The sequence below is a fragment of the Macaca mulatta genome, chromosome 8, assembly GCF_049350105.2.
Source record: "Macaca mulatta isolate MMU2019108-1 chromosome 8, T2T-MMU8v2.0, whole genome shotgun sequence".
Taxonomy (NCBI): domain Eukaryota; kingdom Metazoa; phylum Chordata; class Mammalia; order Primates; family Cercopithecidae; genus Macaca; species Macaca mulatta.
The window spans coordinates 140,254,453-140,273,452 of record NC_133413.1 but is presented as its reverse complement, the minus strand read 5'-3'; the positions used below and the strand labels follow the sequence as shown (position 1 = coordinate 140,273,452).

The window sequence follows — 19,000 nt, the reverse complement described above, 5'->3', positions numbered from 1 at the left end:
GAAAGTAAGTCTCTTTAGCCCTTCACAGCTGGTGCATAATGGTAAAGGTGAAAGATGAATTATACTCACCACAGTGAAGGCCAGCCAGAATATTTGTTAATTAAACATGGGAATCAAACAAAGGTTGCATGATTTTTTTCTTAATCGTAGGCAAACATCACCATCATATGTATAATTTAGTTTTTCATTTGCTAAAATCATGTTGAGTCTGTAGCCAGTGCTGTCCTTTCATTAGTCCATGAAGCAAGTAGCCTTATGATGAACATTCTAATAGTATGCTTTAGTGACTATGTCAAACAATGTTCGCTTATAATCCTATAATAATTTTATTTTAAAAATCAGAATTGTGCTGCATATCTTGAATCAGTACTCTCCATAACCTCCACAGATTATTAACAATCCAAATTTGGTTAGAAATATATGCTTTATTTAATTGCATGCAGGAAGAAAGTTTTATACTGTTTTGAGATGCAAAGGTGAGCCGTGGCCAAATGTATTAATATTTGGCTTTGAAATAAATTGTTGTTTCAGTGCTATACTAACAATACTACATGTAAATAATTCTTCATCAGAAATTTCTTTTTCAGAATATTAGCACTATTGGAATACTTAAAGAATTTTTCATTATAAGGCCATTAATGAAACTTGTCTTGGGAGAATTTTGAGAAGAATTAGAGCATCAGTTGTGCCATTGTGTACAGGAAAACCACATTTCACCTCTAGGTCCTACATATCAACACCTTGAGAACCCGATTTGCTGTCTGCCAGAGCACAGTCTGGGTAACCTGAAGAATGAATTCATGGCCTAATGAACATTTTCCCTGTTGCTATTTTTCTTTAAGTAAACTTCAGATGTTCTTTTTTATAAAGGGATATTTTCTCTTTTCTCATTCTTGTCTTGACAGGTACCTTAACATGGGGAATCTTCTTAAAGTTTTGACATGCACAGACCTTGAGCAGGGGCCAAATTTTTTCCTTGATTTTGAAAGTGAGAAGATGATTTTATACCTATTTCTCTTTGCCTGCAGTAGACTGCGTTTGTCTTGCACTAAATGAATGTTTCCACTTTGCCATCTTTTTAACTGCTTTGCATGACTGAGCTATGAATTGTTTGAGTAAATTTCTGGTGCCTTCTAGAACTGGAAGTCCTGTTTTATAGATTAAATTGTGATGATAAAATGTCTTTGAGTTTTTGTAAGAGATTTTATATCTCTTAGTTGGAGATTATTTTGTAATTTGAGATCTATTCTCTAATGAAAACATTTTTATGAAAAATATTAGAAAGGAGAAGTACTACCTCAAGATTTATTAATAGAAGCAATATTTGGGGAAAACTTATATTGCAGTCAAGAAAAATCGACCAGGTTTCAGTTATTCTAGGGTACATATTTGAGTATTTCAAATATCAATCTGTTCATGAAGGCCATTCAGAGCTCAGTAATTTGGGCATAATATTAAAAGGTAAGTGTGAACCTAAATTATTTAATCTTTGCAGATAATTTGAAAAGTTAAAAAAATGGAATGTATTTATTTCAGGAATTTATTTTTTCTGACTCTAAATAAAAGGAAAAATAATGGGTTCACAGACCTTTAAGTAATTTGCCTTCTGTTTGTTTTATGTTGCATGACCTATTGTAATATGGTCTAAGAGTGGCAGGTAAGTGTCATTGACCTCGGTGCATGTTGCAAAGCTTTTGCTTTTTTTGGCTGTTGATACCGCTTTAGCTTGTCTGGTTGTCAAATTGAGAAGAATTATTAAATTGGTGTTTTAGTGTGAATGATGCTATTTTAACTGATCAATAGAAAATTGTTAGGAAAGGGTGAAGAGGTATTCCTTAGGTTTTAAATCATGTGATCCCTTATATTTTTATTTGAGGTTAAAGTGTTTGAACGTATTTTTATATACTTAAAATTTAAGACGTTTTCTGATTTTAAAAACAAAACAAATAAATCATTTAAAATAAACCCCCAGAAAGTCACTGCCTTTTCCTCCAACTTCAATTTAGTTTTTATGATTTAATGTGGTAATTCATTCTATTTTATGAACCATTTTAAACCATGGCAGTTCATATGAACACATCAATTTATAGCTATCTCCATTTTGTAGAATAATTTGTGGTCTCTGGTTATTTTCTACTTTTATTCCATTTCTATAAAGAATCTGTTACAGTTTGGGTACTGTGTACAGGCTAGTAAAGAGTAGTAATATCAATATCAGGTCTATATGAAATTGAGTTTCAGGGGAAATCGGGTTTTTAGGGGAAATACTATTATATATTAGATGAATATTAGTTTTCTTGACCCTTCTCAACAATTTACCAGTGCTATATTAAGTGCATGTTTAGCATGACTTTTAATCAGCTTGAGGATGTTGAGCAGATTGCTGACTTGAAGATACTCTTTCAGATGAGGCAACTTACATTAGAGCTGTATTTTAGTTTATTTGCATCTGTTTCAAACTTGGTCTTGTGTCTTTTTCTGCCGTTCTGTCTCCCTTTTCCTCTTTGTCTCAAATTCCTTACATTTACAGAATCTTGACTTTGATACAGTCAAGATCTTGTTCAAGACTTGGCACTTGATCTTTTTGTAAACCTAGTGTTATATTTGGGTCAAGTGAGAAGCATGAATTTAAATGTAGTATTTAAAAGATTACTTGGTCTTGGCTTTCCAATCTGTGGGAGTGTTTGGATCATTTTATACACACATACACACACATACACTTTTTTTTTTTTTTTTTTTTTTGATACGAGGTCTCGCCCTGTCACCCAGGCTGGAGTGCAGTGGTACAATCTTAGCTCACTGCAACTTCTGCCTACCTGGCTCAAGGGATCCTCCCACCTCAGCCTCCAGAGTAGCTGGGACTACAGGCACATGCCACCAAGCCCAGCTAATTTTTCATATTTTTGGTAGAGATGGAGTTTCACCGTGTTGCCCAGGCTGGTCTCAAACTCCTGAGCTCAAGTGATCCACCCACGTTGGCCTTCCAAAGTGCTGGGATTACAGATGTGAGCTACCGCACCCGATACATTACTATAATTTAATAATAGTGACAGGAAAAGGTAAAAATTGCGAACAACAATAATAACTAATAATGCAGAAGTACATATAAATGTTAACTGTAAAGGCAGATATTGTTGCCTATATCAGCCAATGTAGATCTTTTGGTTTTATACTTACTGGTATACTATAAATGAAATTTAGTGGCGACATACTGTATACCAAAGTAGAGTTTACCCATTGTTATTTCTTATTTAGATTTTTAGATACATTTTCTTTTGATTCTAACATTGGCATTATCTTAATTTAATCTCCAGTCCATTTCTATATTTTTCTTCTTTTTGGAAATACGCATTTGTAAAAGCTTACCTTATCATTAAGCTACTACAGTGACCTTGGCCCATCAGATGGGTGCTCTCTTAAACTGTTGTATACTGCTTTATACCAGACTCAAAACTGCCAACATTGTTGATCTGCTAGTTCTCAATAACTTAAAATAAAGCCACATTATTTTTGATAGAGTAATTAGTACTACATTGTTTATTTCTAGGTGCACTTTAATATTCATGTCACCAGAGTAATTTAGTTTTACTATTTCTATTAATCTGATTGGTTAAGTCTATCCCAATATGTCTCTACAGTTGGGTAACTATAGAAATAATTCATGCAGATTACCTGGCTATTTGTATCATGTTATATACAAATGACATATTCTAGTGCATTTGAAATGTAATTTCATGGAATCTTGTAGTTTACAAAATTAAGATTGTCTTTAAAGTAAATCATTATTCCCTTAACTTACTACTCCTCTCACGACCCCCGTAACTGTTTTTCACTTCAGTTCAACATACATTTATGCCTTGCCTCCTGTATACCAGCCAGTAGGTGCTGGAGATGCAAAATAGAACTAAGATACAACCCATACGTGCTGGGAGCTCTCAATCTAGTAGGAGAGGATAGAAACGAAAGCTCATAATTTTGTTTTGTTTTGTTTTTGAGACAGGGTCAGTCTCTGTCGCCCAGGCTGGAGTGCAGTGGCATGATCTCGGCTCACTGCAGCTTTGACCTCCCAGGCTCAAGTGACCCTCTCACCTCAGTCCCCAAAAGTAACTGGAATTACAGATGCCCACCAGCCAGAAAACTCATAGTTTTACTTATTTATTTTCAACATGTAGCTTATGAAGATACCAACTTTAAATGGCAGTGAGTAGAATGAGAATCATCATGGAAGACCCTTTTTTTTTTTTTTTTTTGAGACGGAGTCTCACTCTTGTCACCCAGGCTGGAGTGCAATGGCATGATCTTGGCTCACTGCATCCTCCACATTCTGGGTTCAAGCGATTCTCCTGCCTCAGCCTCCTGAGTAGCTGGGATTACAGGCATGCAGCACCACACCCAACTAATTTTTTGTATTTTTAGTAGAGATGGGGTTTCACCATGTTGGCCAGGCTGGTCTCAAACTCCTGACCTCAGGTGATCCACCCACCTCGGCCTCCCAAAGTGCTGGGATTACAGGTGTGGGCCACCGCACCTGGCCCATCATGGAAGACTTTCTGATGGTGATGTTTGAATTGGTTTTTGGAGAGTGAATTAGAATGTTTTGAACTAATATAGTGAAGGACAGTAGAAAGAAGGAACAACGTGGACAGAGACCTTAAGGCATGAAATGTTAAGTCTGTATTCAGTCGAATGTTTACTCTTGATAGAAGGATTTTTTCCCTTAGAACAGATTACTCCTAGATGATAAGATTTTATTTTGTTTTTATTTAATAATAGTTCAGTTAAAACATAAGCCCAAAATTGCTCCATAAAATTTGGCGGCAGTTATGCTATTGACAGCATATAAAAAGCACTCAATCGAGCTAGGTTCAGTGGCTCATGGCTGTAATTTCAGCACTTTGGGAGGCCACAGCAAAAGGATCACTTGAGTCAGGAGTTTGAGACCAGACTGGGCAACATGGCAAGACTCTATCTGTACAAAAAAAATTTTTTTTTAATTAGCTGGGAATAGTGACATGTGGCCCTGCAGTGAGCTGTGATTGCTCCACTGCACTCCACCTTGAGTAGCAGAGTGAGACTGTCTTTGGGAAAAAAAACAACAACACTGAATGGGGGCCTGTATACTCTTTTAGTTGTTGGAATTTCCTATTTTATAACAACAGTGTTAATTTATAGCTTATTCTAATGACAAATCTCTAGCCTAAGTAACTTCTGTATCTACTAGCTCACTAAATTCTAGTTCTTGGGAGAAAAGTGACTTTTATTTATTTTTGTGTCCTTTCCCAATCTTAGCATAGTGCTTTTTAAATGATAGAAGTTCAGTATGTATTTTTTAAACTTGATTTACTTACCTCCAGGTAGATCAAAATAGGAGAGTAAATAGAGGTAGTCATTTGTTACGGGAGAAATAGAATATATTTTCTCTGATTCTGTTATAGTGCCTTTCCATTGAGTCATGCATTTCCTCTATTCCTTGTGTCCTTTGTGTTACTTGTTTCCCCCTTATCACTTAGAAATATTGGGACCTACTCTAATTTTTTCAGTTATCTCTTGCATAGTTTCAGTTGGTTTTGCCCTGTACTTTGAAGTATCTTTATTCTGGTGTCATCTTTCTTATTTTTTTAAAATGATATAGGATGATATTTATTCAGGGATCAAAAAGCATAATAGTCTCCTTTAGTTCATGCTGGAGACTTATTTATGTCTCTGTACCCTCTCATTCATTCAAAATGTATTATAGAAAATCTAGGAACTGAGTTTACATATGTACCAGTGGTACATACTCTACATTCTAGTCTCTGTCTTGATGTAACTTACAGGGATAGATTGCATAGGTTTATTAAATGAATTAATGTAAAATTAAAGCAGAAAGACCCCTTATCACAATTATAATTTTTATGTTGACTTTTTATTTTTTCATTTCATAGTTAGTCCTTCCTTCTTTTTATATTATAATGGCTTCAATTTTAGCAGTTATATTTAGTGACTCTTTTTCTACCCTCCACCCTATAGGAAATTAGTGTGAAGTTACTAAAATTTTTAATTTACCTTCAATAAGAACAATTGAAACATGCCTTAATTTCCCTTGAACAGCTTTAAAAACTAGGCTTGATGAGTAGTATGTCTACTACTCTCAGTAGTAGATACATTATTTTGCAATTTTGAATGTCCTTTTGTAAGCTGACTAAATGGTACTTTTTTTTTTTTTTTTTAATAGTAAAGCCATTTTTTTTCTATGGAAAATCAAAGTGACAAGTCTTGGTTGCATTATATAGTACCGTTTTTTGAAAAAAAAAATAAATAAATAAAAAGCTTTATTTTATACAGCTTTCCCCCCTTCCTAGTATTTCACCCTTTTGCATGACTTGCTTTCAGTAAAGTAGTGCTTACTTGTCTGCTATTTTCTGTTTGTCTTCATTTCTACAGCAGTCTTCAGCAGCTTTCAAAATTATAAATGTGACTTTCCTGTGACAGTCTAAAAAATGTTCAATCATTGTGGTGCTGGGTGTTTTTCTCACCCTAAAGGGAAACTTAAATCTTCTCCTCTATTTTTAAATTTCTTGGTACTTATTAAACCTTTACTAGTTATTAACCACTTACAAGGTCTACTTAAGTCTACTTGATAATGTTTCGTTTGTATGTTAAGTCTCAGTGTCACATTTTTATGTTAACAGCTAGTCACCACACCTAAAATACATAGTCTAGCATTTTCAAACTTCACAGATACCTTTGATATATAACAGCTAAACTGTTGTCCTTTGTCATGAATTCCCACTTCATGAATTCAAACTAGATATGTGTCTACTATTGATGTTATGTCTGTAGTTTCACAATTCCATATGAAAAAGTGTAAGACTGTCGTTTTTTGCATGTAAAACATATTTTTCTCTACTGCATCTGATGTAAGTATAAAAGTTATGAAGTGTGTTTTTTTAAAAAGAGTGTATGTCTGACTATTACATTGGAAAATATGGTCTGGCTAAATGTAAAATATTTAGCAGTAAATTATTCCTGCTAAATAACAAAGCTTGATCTATAAGAAAGCTAACCATTTAGTTGCAATATCAGTATTTGTTCCTAGTAATAATACGTTTGTAGCCTTGGATAGAGAGTTTTTTTAATTTTTCAATTGGCTCCTCTTGTGTAATTATTTTGTCACAGTATTTTCTTCCTAAAAAAATGATTTCTGAAAAGAAATTTGAAAAATAAGGGAACAGATCACATTCTTAAGTTGACTTATGAATGTTACTTTATTGTTGCTGTAGTACTGTTTTACATATGTTGAGTCTAAAATTTGGTAATGTAATTATTGAATTTTTAGAAAATATGTTGTATATTTTTTACTATTTGGTAGGTTTAATAGGTAGAATTGAATTATTACTTGCTCCAAGCACAAAATAAAGTTATAGTTTTTAGGGATCTTTACTCCCAGTTTCATGTGTAACAAAGTTTCTTTACAATGTTCTAAGTAAAGGAATAAAGAAGTCATTGTGTATTTGTGGTGAGGTGAAAAGGAGCAGAAAAGTCTAGTTAACTAATTTTATATGATTGGTAGACAAAGATTTACCAAAAACCTTCTTTTTTGTTTGTTAAAATATTTTTAAACTTAAAGACCAGTGTGATAGTGTTAAAAACGCTCTTACTTCATCTTAAATTCGTACTGATTCCTTTTCCCTCATAAGAGAAAATTTTAGCATGGAGGAATTCTGCCATTTTTCTCTAAAACATGATAATCAAATGTTTATGATTTTACGTGCTTTATGCCTTACCTGTGGTGCTGAATGTGGCTTAGTTGGAAAGATTTATGAAGAAACCTTCATTTCCTCTTAGAGTCCACCTTTTTTCTTAAAATATAAAAGATTTGTCCTTAGAGAAACAAATGACCAGTATTATTAAAAGCAAGATTTCTGTTAACTTGAGTCAAGCAAAGAGAAATCCAGATTTAGTCATTCATTAACATATGTTTTGCAGCTAACACCACAGGTGGTGAAAATGCCCATATTTTGTGTCCTTGATTCTGCTTTTTATAACTGTAATTCTTCCTTCATTTTTCTCTTACTCCCAAGTGTGTAGGAACTCAGATTTTCTTTAGTATTTCAAAATTTCAGTAATAGTGTTGTAGTGTAGCTTAAAGTATCTAGTTTTCAGCAGCTGAGTAATTGTGGAGCAGTTTTATAACTTTGAACTCCTCTGCATAGGATTCTTGACCTTGTATTCACCAACAGAATAGTTCAGTGATACTCTCTTGGGTTTGTTGTTAAATATATATATCCTCCCTTCTTTAACCTATAGTATTTATGTTGAGACATTTTCGAGTGATTCCTGGCAAAGGGGGTGAGCACCTAAAAACTATTCTTTTAAAGTTTTTTACTTTTTAATATCAAAACTCAGTCATTAAAAGTAAAATGAACTTTATAGGAAAATGAAAATAGTTTGTCCTAAACTATAGATAAGCAACATGTTTTAGTAGGCTTTCTTTTGCATTAAAATCTATCATTTCTGATGCATTTACAGTGATAGTGATGGATGTAGTAGAAAAAGTGATTGTTAAAACTATCACAATTAAAAATTTTAATTATAATTATCAGATTGGTTTAATACACCAAGTCCTAATTTGGAACTTAAACTAAGTTAATAATGTTTGGTGTTCCCTTGTTTTCTGTAATATCTATAAACTTGAAACTAGTCATTTAAATGTAGAACTATGGAAAAAGTATTAGTCTTTCCTTAAAAAGTTCAAAGTTAACATTAACTAGAATTAACTCATCTTTGGAAATTTGGGTTGTTAATTGCTTAGAGTTACACATGTATTTAAAAAAATTCATGTCACTGTAAATTTTCTTGTGCTTTCCTGCTATTTAGATGCCCAGCCTACAGAGTCTGAGAAGGAAATTTATAATCAGGTGAATGTAGTATTAAAAGATGCAGAAGGCATCTTGGAGGACTTGCAATCATACAGAGGAGCTGGCCACGAAATACGAGAGGTAAATCACATTTATGTATTTTCTAGTTAACTAAAACTTACTGTCCCACCTCTTTGTAATCTCTTGTTTTCTAGACTTCAGAATTCTATATTTCATACTAAGTATTATATTTGAAGGATGCTCACTTGGCATTGTTTCAGAAGTGATAGCAGTGAAATGAGCATGAAAGGAAAAACTGCGTTCCATAAACAGGTAGTTTTTGTACATTAAGAAAATGTTATTTACTTTTTGGGTTGCTCTTATACCTGAAATTTGCAATATTTATATGGTGCTTCCTAGGAGAAAGTTGAAATCATCCTTGCAGTCAGTACACCTTCCCCATGACTTTACACCACAAAGAAAATATGTAGTGTGGTCTCTCTCAACTTTCCTCTCCCAAACTTGTGAACTTTTTCAGATTTCTATTCATCTCATTTTTTGTTTCTTTTGTTTTTCAGAAGAAGCTGTGTCCTTGCTTCTTTCCAAGACTAACTTCTTTACCTTTATTCTTCATCCTGTTCTGAAACTTTACTCTTTGAATTATTTTTTCTCTTAGTTAAATCTTCTATCTTTTTTCTTTTACTGAATTCTTCCCTGTAGCGTAGCCACGTGTAGGTGTCCAGAACTACACAGAGGAAATCCCTGTCCCCTGGGTCTTCATCTTTCCCCTTCTCATTACTGCATTTCTTGAAGCCATTGCCCGTGCTGTGTTTCTTGATTCTTCCCATCCTCTGGTTTGTTTATTATTCTCTATAACAAAGAGTGCAGAGGTCATCAAGGTCACTCTTTGGGACATACATTCCATATCCACCTTGATTTCTCTTCTGACATTTTGGACTACTAAGTGAAGGCAGAATCAAGTGCAGACACCAGACGGTGGTGATTCAAAACATGTGTTGGTGATTGACCAAATCTTTAGGGTAAGGGAAGAGAGAGAGTTAAATGATTCCCTGGTTTTTATTTTATTTTGAGACAAGGTTTAGCTCTGTCACCCTGCCTGGAGTGCAGTGGTGCAACCACAGCTCACTGCAGCCTCAACCTGCTGGGCTCAAGTGATCCTCTTGCCTCAGTCTCCCCAGTAGCTGGCACTCACCACCATGCCTGGCTAATCCCCTGCCAAATAGAGGCAGGGTTTTGCCATGTTGCCCAGGCTGGTCTTGAACTCCTGGCCTCAAGTGATCCCCCCGCCTTGGCCTCCCAAAGTGTTGGAATTACAGGCATGAGCTACTATGCCTGGCCCTTGTTTTTATTTTACATTAGCAGATTGTAGTGTCATTAACTGAGGGAAATTCTGGTGTGAATTCTGTTTCTTGATATGCACCCTTCCTTTGTTTTTGTCTAGAATGCCCTTCCTTTTTTTCTTCAAATCCCCCAATAATCTCCTACTTCCTCTTACTGTTTTTCCCACTTTACACACATATCTTTTGTGGGAACCATTCTTTTTTTTTGGGGGGGGGGGTAAACCATTACTGTTGAGTGTTTATCTCTCTACCACTGTACTTCCAGCTTGAGGAGGGTAAACCTGGTTTCTTATATATTTTGTTATTATCAGCACCTAATACATTGTAAACTTACAGCACTTAGTAAACAGTTGTTGAACAAATAAATACAAGGGCTTTAGTCTTGGCAATGTTATTGGCTTAAGTAAAACCCTAAGATTTCAGTAAACTAAGGCATACAACCATTTCTGTGAAATTCAAGTTCTCTAAACATTTAAACGTATTTTGAAAAATCAAACATTTGTGGAAATGAAAGATTTAAATGATTTAGTAGGATCTTAATTAACTAATTGGTAAATTTTTTATGATGGTCGTTAGTGCTACAAATTCATTTAAATTGTTTATAAGTGTTAGGTCATTAAACTTCTTTAAAGCTTGTTGTTATGAAGAGAAAAATCTTGCTATAGAGAGAAACAATATTCATTTCCTGTTTGCTTGTTTTTTTTGTTTGTTTGTTTGTTTGTTTTTTTGAGGCAGAGTTTTACTCTTGTTGCCCAGGCTGAAATGATCTCAGCTCACTGCAACCTCCACCTCCCAAGTTCAAGCAATTCTGCCTCAGCCTCCCTAGTAGCTGGGATTATAGGCACCCACCACCACGCCCAGCTAATTTTTGTATTTTTAGTGGACACGGGACTTCTCCATGTTGGCCAGGCTGGTCTCGAACTCCTGATCTCAGGTGATCCACCCACCTCCGCCTCCCAAAGTGCTGGGATTACAGATGCGAACCACCTCTCCCAGCCTTTCTTTCTTTCTTTCTTTCTTTTTTAAAAAAATATAGAACACTTAGGCCTTTTTTTAATGGGGTTTTGCTCTGTTGGCCAAGTTGGTCTTGGACTCTTGGCCTTAAGCAATCCTCCTGCCTCAGCCTCCCATAGTGCTAGGATTACAGATATGAGCCAGTGTGTCCAACCCGGGTTTTTTTTTTTTTTTTTTTTAATTGCAGTACTTCCCGTTTGGGAGAATTATTCTGCTTCTGTGTGTGGGAAGGCTTTCTACAATATGATAATAATATTAATAATACTGTTTTCTCTAAAGTCTGTTTATAGATTTGATTGAATCCATATTAAGATTCGTTTGTAATCTTCTGGAATAGAGTATAGTGGTAGAAAAGTTTATATATAGGATATATCAAAGAGACCTTCTAGGGCTGTGAAGCCAGGATCTCCTAATGCTATGACCAAAGATTGAAGTTTTGCATAGGATCCCATAGTCACTCAGCAGTGCTGTTTTCCTAAGGAACTATAAGACATAGCCACACATAGTTCACTCAAAAATAGTCCATGATTGGTGATGTGAGAAAGTGTCTCCAAGTTGAAAAGAAAAGAGAAAGTTTACATAAAAAAATAACACTGGAGAACACAAAAAAATATAAGGGAAAAGTAATAAGCAATGGTAAGTGATTCATCTTACCAGGCTTGAAACAACTTACAAAGGTACCATTGTTGAACATTGATAAATGAAGTAATAAAAGATAAATAAGCATTGAAATATAAAAAACGTAAGCTAGAAAACTGAAAAGCTGTATTTAAATCTACTGTAGATGGGGGACAAATGTGTAACTATTCAGGCAGTTGAGATTTTTGTTGAGAAGTTGATGCGGGTTTAATGATACAAAGAGAAAAGATTTCTGAAGAGTAGAGAAACAAATTAAAGGAAGGTACAAATAAAAAATGGATATATACCAAATATACAAATAACTGATGTGTTATAACAGTCATAGATCAATAATTAAATTGCTGATAGTGTTAATTAATAAGACTTAGAGCAGCCAACTCTTCTATCTATGAAAAAGCCCAGACAACAGAAAAAATGGTCAGCTTTGCTAGTAAGTGCACATCACTGTGAAGAAGTTTTAGTTGGTTTGTGAAGAAATGGTAGTCTCAGTCACTTCAAGAAGTATTGTAAAATGGGTAGTCTTTTTGGAGGTCGGTTTGGCAGTATGTTAAAAAAAACTATAAAATTGTTTGTGCTCTTGCACCAGGTACTTATATTTTATAAAACATTCCAAACAACTGTAATTTAAGAGGAAATGTCAATGTAAAAGCTGGTATGGCTGCCTTATTCATAGTAGCAAAATGGGGAAGCAATTCACAGAGTTATTGTGAAGATAAAATTAGACAACCCATGTAAACAGCATAGCACCATGTCTGATACAAAGCTAACATAAACCGAGAATTTTCTTATTACTACTATACTAATGATGTTGCGTTATATATTAATATACTTTAGTTTAAATTTTTTAAACATTGCAAAACAGAATAAAATTTGATTTAAGATAGAATCTATTAAATAAACAATGCTTATTGTCTAGGATTAACCACATAGAGGGAAATAAATACTTTGCATTAATGTAATATGTCCATAACCGCCTTAACATTTTTTTTGTAAATTAAAAAAAAATAAATAGCCGGGTTTCGTGGCGCACACCTGTAATCCTAGCACTGGGAGGCTGAGACAGGTGGATCACCTGAGATCAGGGGTTCGAGACCAGCCTGATTAACATGGTGAAACCCCATCTCTACTAAAAAAAAAAAAAAAATTAGATGTGGTGGCGCATATCTGTAATTCGAGCTACTTTGGAGGCTGAGACAGGAGAATCACTTATACCTGGGTGGCGGAGGTTGCAGTGAGCCGAGATTGCACCATTGCACTCCAGCCTGGGCAACGAGAGTGAAACTCCGTCAAAATAAATAAATAAATAGAGAGAGACTTGCTATGTTGCCCACACTGGTCTTGAACTCCTGGCCTCAAGCGATCCTTCTGTCTCAGCCTCCCAAAGTGCTAGGATTACAGGCGTGAGCCAGTGTGCCCAGCCAATTTTAACATTTTTGAAAATGAGTTATACCTGCTCCATAATAACCTCACCACTGACATTTACTAAATGCCCTTTCCCTTTTACATGTTGGCTATAATGGGTGTTGACCCAAAACCTTACCTAACAGAGTGAAATTATTGTGAGAGGACAAGGAATTAGAAGTATAAGGAAGAACCATAAAATATTTATTATAAGGGAGCAGCCAGTGTCTTCAGTTCTAAATCTAGGCAAGGCAGGGCCAGGGAAATAGTTATCTGTGCCCAGTTATGAAAATGGGTGACATTTGCTAGAGCATTTTTATATTGTGAGAATGAATTGATATTTAGAAAAGCATTTTTAGATCCTTGCGAGAAAAATAGGATCAACTTCTTTAAGAGAAGAAAATAAAATTTTAACTTTTATCTATTTGCTTTTTTGTTGTTACTGTTTTTTAGTTTAATAGACATTTATTCCTTTAGTTGAATAATCTCTATACAGTCAAAATGTATGGTTTAAGTTACTATTATTATTATTTTTTAGTAGAAAGGAATTTAGATCTCAACAACTTCTGTGAACTTTCTATGAATATTTCCTGGAAATCAGTTAACCAAGCCTTTTGAATCCCATAGAGAAGATAGGAGAAAAATTGGTCCAGAGAAACCAGTATTTAAATGAAAGCCAGCAAATCCAGAATTTAGAATTGTGCAATTCCTTTTCTGCATTTCCTTCGCACTCAAATTTACCCTGGGAGACAGTAGCCTAGTCTATGGGAAAACATGATAAAGACAAATGCAATACACTATGTTGGTATGTAAATGTTGGCACATATCTGATGTTCCAGCTTTGTGGAATGATAAGGATTTTAGGGTAGTTTGAGCAGGGACAAGAGAAATAACTGCAGACAACACATACGGTTAGATTGGAAACCAGGAACTTCTATTGGCTCCATTATGACTTTTCTATGTAGCCTGTGAGTGTGGACAGAGTGGATTGGCTCCAGATGTTTTTATTTGTAAGGCTGACTAGTCTAAGAATGATGTACATACTTCTAAATAGCCAGCTATTTTCCCCGGATGTGACTGAAGGATTCATAATGGTCACAAGTTAGTGTTACTGATAAGTATTTTAAAAACTTGATTAAAGTTGACTTTTTCTACCCTCACACTTCAAAGGTATTTATCTAAAGCCTACTGGCTTCCCATCCTAGCACTGATTAGTAGTTTGCAAAAGTTAAGGTTAATAATTCATACTTATATAACATTCAGTTTCATAATACACCAGTGTCAGTAGCCCTACTGACTACTATCCATTGATTTGTATAGAGCTGTGACATTGGAACTTTTATGTGAACTTAAAATGCTACTGTGGAGACTGAGGCAGTTTTGTTTAGGTTAACCCAGATTTGTTTCATTCCTAAGAAAAGCCTCTTGCAACACATTTATTATTCTGAGAAATGGTGGCATTTTTGCATACTTTTCTCTCAGAAACAGCAGTCATACAAATGGAACAATAAATTAAATTCAAAAATGTGGATTCTATTTGAGCCCATATTTTTCTACATATGGTCACGACATAGGGTTAAGGTATCATCCTCCCACTCTACAAATGTCTAAAGCGAAACTAAACTTAAAAAGTCTGTACTTGCCGAACCCAGCCACTTCAAAGTAAACCAGCACAGCGTTGCCATCACCCCAATAAAACTGTAGGATTAATCATGTGCACCAGACAAATCTGCAGAGCTAAAGAATTTATTTTAAACCTCATGTATCACACAGTGTGTTTTAAACACTTGACATGTAACTCCAAAGTTTATATTACTAGAAAGAAGACATACTATCACTTTAAGTTTTATGATTTGACAAAGCATTCAATAATCTGCAGACTGTTTTTAACAGACAACACCTGTAAACAGACGTAACTGTCCTAAGTTGTTAATTAGGTATTAATTATACAAACATTACATATATTAGTGGTGAAGGTGGAGCTGGAGAGCATTATACCTTCTCCAAGCTGCATGGCAAGAACCAGATACAGTTTTTGGAATTTAGGGACCATCCAACCCATTGCTTTTTCAGCCTGCAGATGTCAGCCCACGCATCACCATGTGCTTGTAGACTGGTTTGGTGATCTGCTGGGTGTCAGGACTCCTTCTATAGCTTTATGGAATTGATCAATGAGGAAAACCTCAAAAATGTGTATGTGGAATCTTCACCAACCCAGTAAGAATTCAGGTTAGATTGGAAACCAGGAAACCACGGCCCCACAGTGGCGTCCAGCTCACTCTTTTGCAGTGTACTGAAGGCTTCGAGCAAACTTCAGCAGATTAACACCATAAAGGACAGGCTACCTGTACGTTGCACCCTTAGGAACTGGGCATTTTCAGCCGCCACAGTACACACGAATCCTATATATGACATAACCTTGTGTGGCTTAGTCTGCACACTTTATTGGGCTGGGTGGGTCCAGGATCTCTGTGGAGAGAAGAGAACTGATGGTAGTGCCAACGGTGGACCATCAGTGAAAGCACACTACATCAAACTACTACTGCCTCCATGCCTCCTGGATGGAATTGTGTGTACCCATCTTGGCTTATTTGATGGCTGCCACTAGACAGAAAGGCTTATTTACTTGTTTGCTGAATAACAAATACAAGAAACAAATTTTTACTACCTGATAGAAATCATTACCAAGTCTGGGCCTGAGGCCAAAGGATTTTTTTTTCATATATATCAGTATATCAGGGTCTCTTTGAAATGTCCTTATTACAGTAAATGTGAACAAAGGATTGTTACATTTTGTAATGTCAGATTTTCTTCAGTATTACAGTATTTCTGGATTAATGACATAAGTAGGATTGACTTCAGGCTTCTATTGGGTTTAAGCATCATTTAAAAATATTGAATAAAACATCAATTTGAAAATGATGCCTAAGCTTATAAAGTAAATTGCTTACCCAGTATATAGCCCATTAATTCAGTTTGCAGCTAATTTGTTCAGAGCATCCTTTAGATCTGTCTGGGTTCAATTTTATTTTGCTTTCCTGTTTTTTTGTTTTTTGTGTGGATGGAGTCAGAGTACTAGTGCCTTGGGAGTATTGAGACATGTCATGTAACATCTTGATAGTGTGGATAAGCAGGTCCCTGGTTTAGTTCTGAATTTCAGATGGTATGTTTAGTTTGTTTCAAGATGTTAGAGAAAGTAAATCAGGTTGTTAAAAAATGTGTTAACTTCTGTAAAGCAGTACAAAAAACATCTATAAGCAAATGAAAGAGACAAGAAAATATGTATTTTTGGAAATAACCCTCTATATTCAGAAAAGATTGCTTAATGATTTGAAAGACTGGGTATAAGGCCGGGCGCAGTGGCTCAAGCCTGTAATCCCAGCACTTTGGGAGGCCGAGGCGGGTGGATCACGAGGTCAGGAGATCGAGACCATCCTGGCTAACATGGTGAAACCCCGTCTCTACTAAAAATACAAAAAACTAGCAGGGCGTGGTGGCGGGCGCCTGTTGTCCCAGCTACTTGGGAGGCTGAGGCGGGAGAATGGCGTGAACCCGGGAGGCGGAGCTTGCAGTGAGCCGAGATCACGCCACTGCACTCCAGCCTGGGAGACACAGCGAGACTCCGTCTCAAAAAAAAAAAAAAAAAAAAAAAAAAAGACTGGGTATAGAAGAAGTCATTTATATTAAGGATCTCTAGTTTATATTTTCTTCCCTTTCAGATTTGAAACTGGTTTTTTCATCTTATTCAGGAAAGCCTGAGAAAAATTGGTATCTAGAATAGGATTTTAGTTATAGAGAATAGGTGTCTGTGACAATTCTTTTTTTTTTTTTTTTTTTTTTTTTTTTTTTTGAGACAGTCTTACTCTGTCACCTAGGCTGGAGGGCAATGGCATGATCTCGGCTCACTGCAGCCTCCACCTCCTGGGTTCAAGCAATTCTCCTGCCTCAGCCTCCTAAGTAGCTGGGATTACAGGCACGCACCAGCATGCCTGGCTAATTTTTGTATTTTTAGTAGAGACGGGGTTTCACTGTGTTGGTCAGGCTGGTCTCAAACTCCTGACCTCGTGATCTGCCTGCCTTGGCCTCCTAAAGTGCTGGGATTACAGGCGTGAGCCACGGCGCCCAGCCGACAATTCTTAAATCACAGTTTCAGCTTGATTTAGGTTCTTAAGTCGTAGGTAGTTTTCTTAATGCTAGTTTGGACCCTGGAATTTTAATTATTGTAAATTTCTTAGCCTGTTCCCAGAGTTGGCATATTATTGCCTTACTTTTTGAGTTTTATTTTCTTCTACTAAAATAATACTTTGACAAAGAAATACTAAGAGACTCTGTGCTACGGGAAACATACGCAATATTTTTTTTGTGGATCTGTTGGGCACCAAGGCATAATATATTTCACAAACATATTGGACCATTTTAAAATTTTCATTATGTTCATATCTATTGCAAGGATAACTAAGAATTTAATAGGTTGAAGTATCTATAGAGTTGAGAAGACCCACTCTTAGCACTCCTCTGTGGAGTCTGTGGAGTTGAGAAGACTCACCTTTAGCACTCAGTAGAATATTCAACACTGAGCTGTGCGTGGTGGCTCACGCCTATAATCCCAGCACTTTGAGGGGCCAAGGTGGGTGGATCACCTGAGGTCAGGAGTTCGAGACCAGCCTGGCCAACATGGTGAAACCCCGTCTCTACTAAAAATAAATTAGCTGGGCGTGGTGGCACTTGCCTGTAGTCCCAGCTACTTGGGAGGCTAAGGCAGGAGAATCACTTGAACCTGGGAGGCAAAGGTTGTAGCGAGCCAAGATCACACCACTGTACTCCAGCCTGAGGTGACAGAGTGAGACGCTCTCTCAAAAAAAAAAATAATATTTAACACTCCTAGGTTCAATATTCTGTATTTTATAGATTATACCAGGGTTTCCTATGTTTGCTAAAGCCTGCATTTTAATGTAAAAATGAACCGTTTTATTTTTTTTTAAATCTAACTATTTTTATTCTTTGGATTTTGAAGGCAATCCAGCATCCAGCAGATGAGAAGTTGCAAGAGAAGGCATGGGGTGCAGTTGTTCCACTAGTAGGCAAATTAAAGAAATTTTATGAATTTTCTCAGAGATTAGGTAAGTTGAAAGTTTTGTTAATTGTGACTTGCCTAGTGAAAAAGATGTTTATTCATTCCAGAAGTTTAGAGTATTTTATGTTCATAATGCTGAATTTGGTTTAGTATCTGTTTATAAGTAAAGCAAGTTTGTTAGACTGTAAAATTATAGTGTAATCTTCTTTCAGCCCTGGCCTTTTAATTCATTTAGACCATTTTTGTCCACAAGTTATTTTCCTCATCATCTGTGATTTTACATACATGAATCTGAGCATTGATTTTAAATGATTTTAAGAACACAAAAGTTTAACCAAGGGCCTGAGGATTACTTTCCCATATATGGGAAAAGGACTTACTGTAGAGATGGAGAGAGATTCTACCAAGTGATTTCTCATAATAGGACCCTTTAGCATCCAAAGAAATCAAAGAGGTTTTCTTGAAATTTTCACTGGTTACGCTCAGTTCATGTATATAAAACTGTAGAAGATGAGAAATAGGCTGGGCGTGCTTGCTCCTGTCTGTAATCCCATCACTTGGAGGCTGAGGTTGAGAGATTGCTTGAGCTCAGGAGTTCAAGACCAGCCTGGGCAACATGGCAAAATCCCGTCTTTAAAAACAAACAAACAAACAAAAATAAGCTGAGTGTG

General features: G+C 35.8%; 1 protein-coding gene, 1 non-coding gene and 1 pseudogene across 2 annotated transcripts in view; 2 read left to right on the top strand and 1 right to left on the bottom strand.

Moving 5' to 3' along the window:
- Positions 1-905: 905 nt before the first annotated feature.
- The window catches only part of CYRIB (CYFIP related Rac1 interactor B), a gene marked incomplete at its 5' end in the record, with an annotated part of 37,355 nt that continues 19,260 nt past the window's right edge, over positions 906-19,000 (top strand). Inside the window, 3 exon segments of the mRNA NM_001261694.1 lie at positions 906-988; positions 8,860-8,981; positions 18,270-18,375. Coding sequence (NP_001248623.1) covers positions 916-988; positions 8,860-8,981; positions 18,270-18,375 — 301 coding nt within the window.
- Positions 11,580-11,706, top strand: LOC144330943 (small nucleolar RNA SNORA25). The gene has a single exon (XR_013397651.1). It is a non-coding gene; the product is annotated as a small nucleolar RNA SNORA25 (small nucleolar RNA).
- On the bottom strand, positions 15,220-15,918 carry LOC144330653 (large ribosomal subunit protein eL15 pseudogene; annotated as a pseudogene).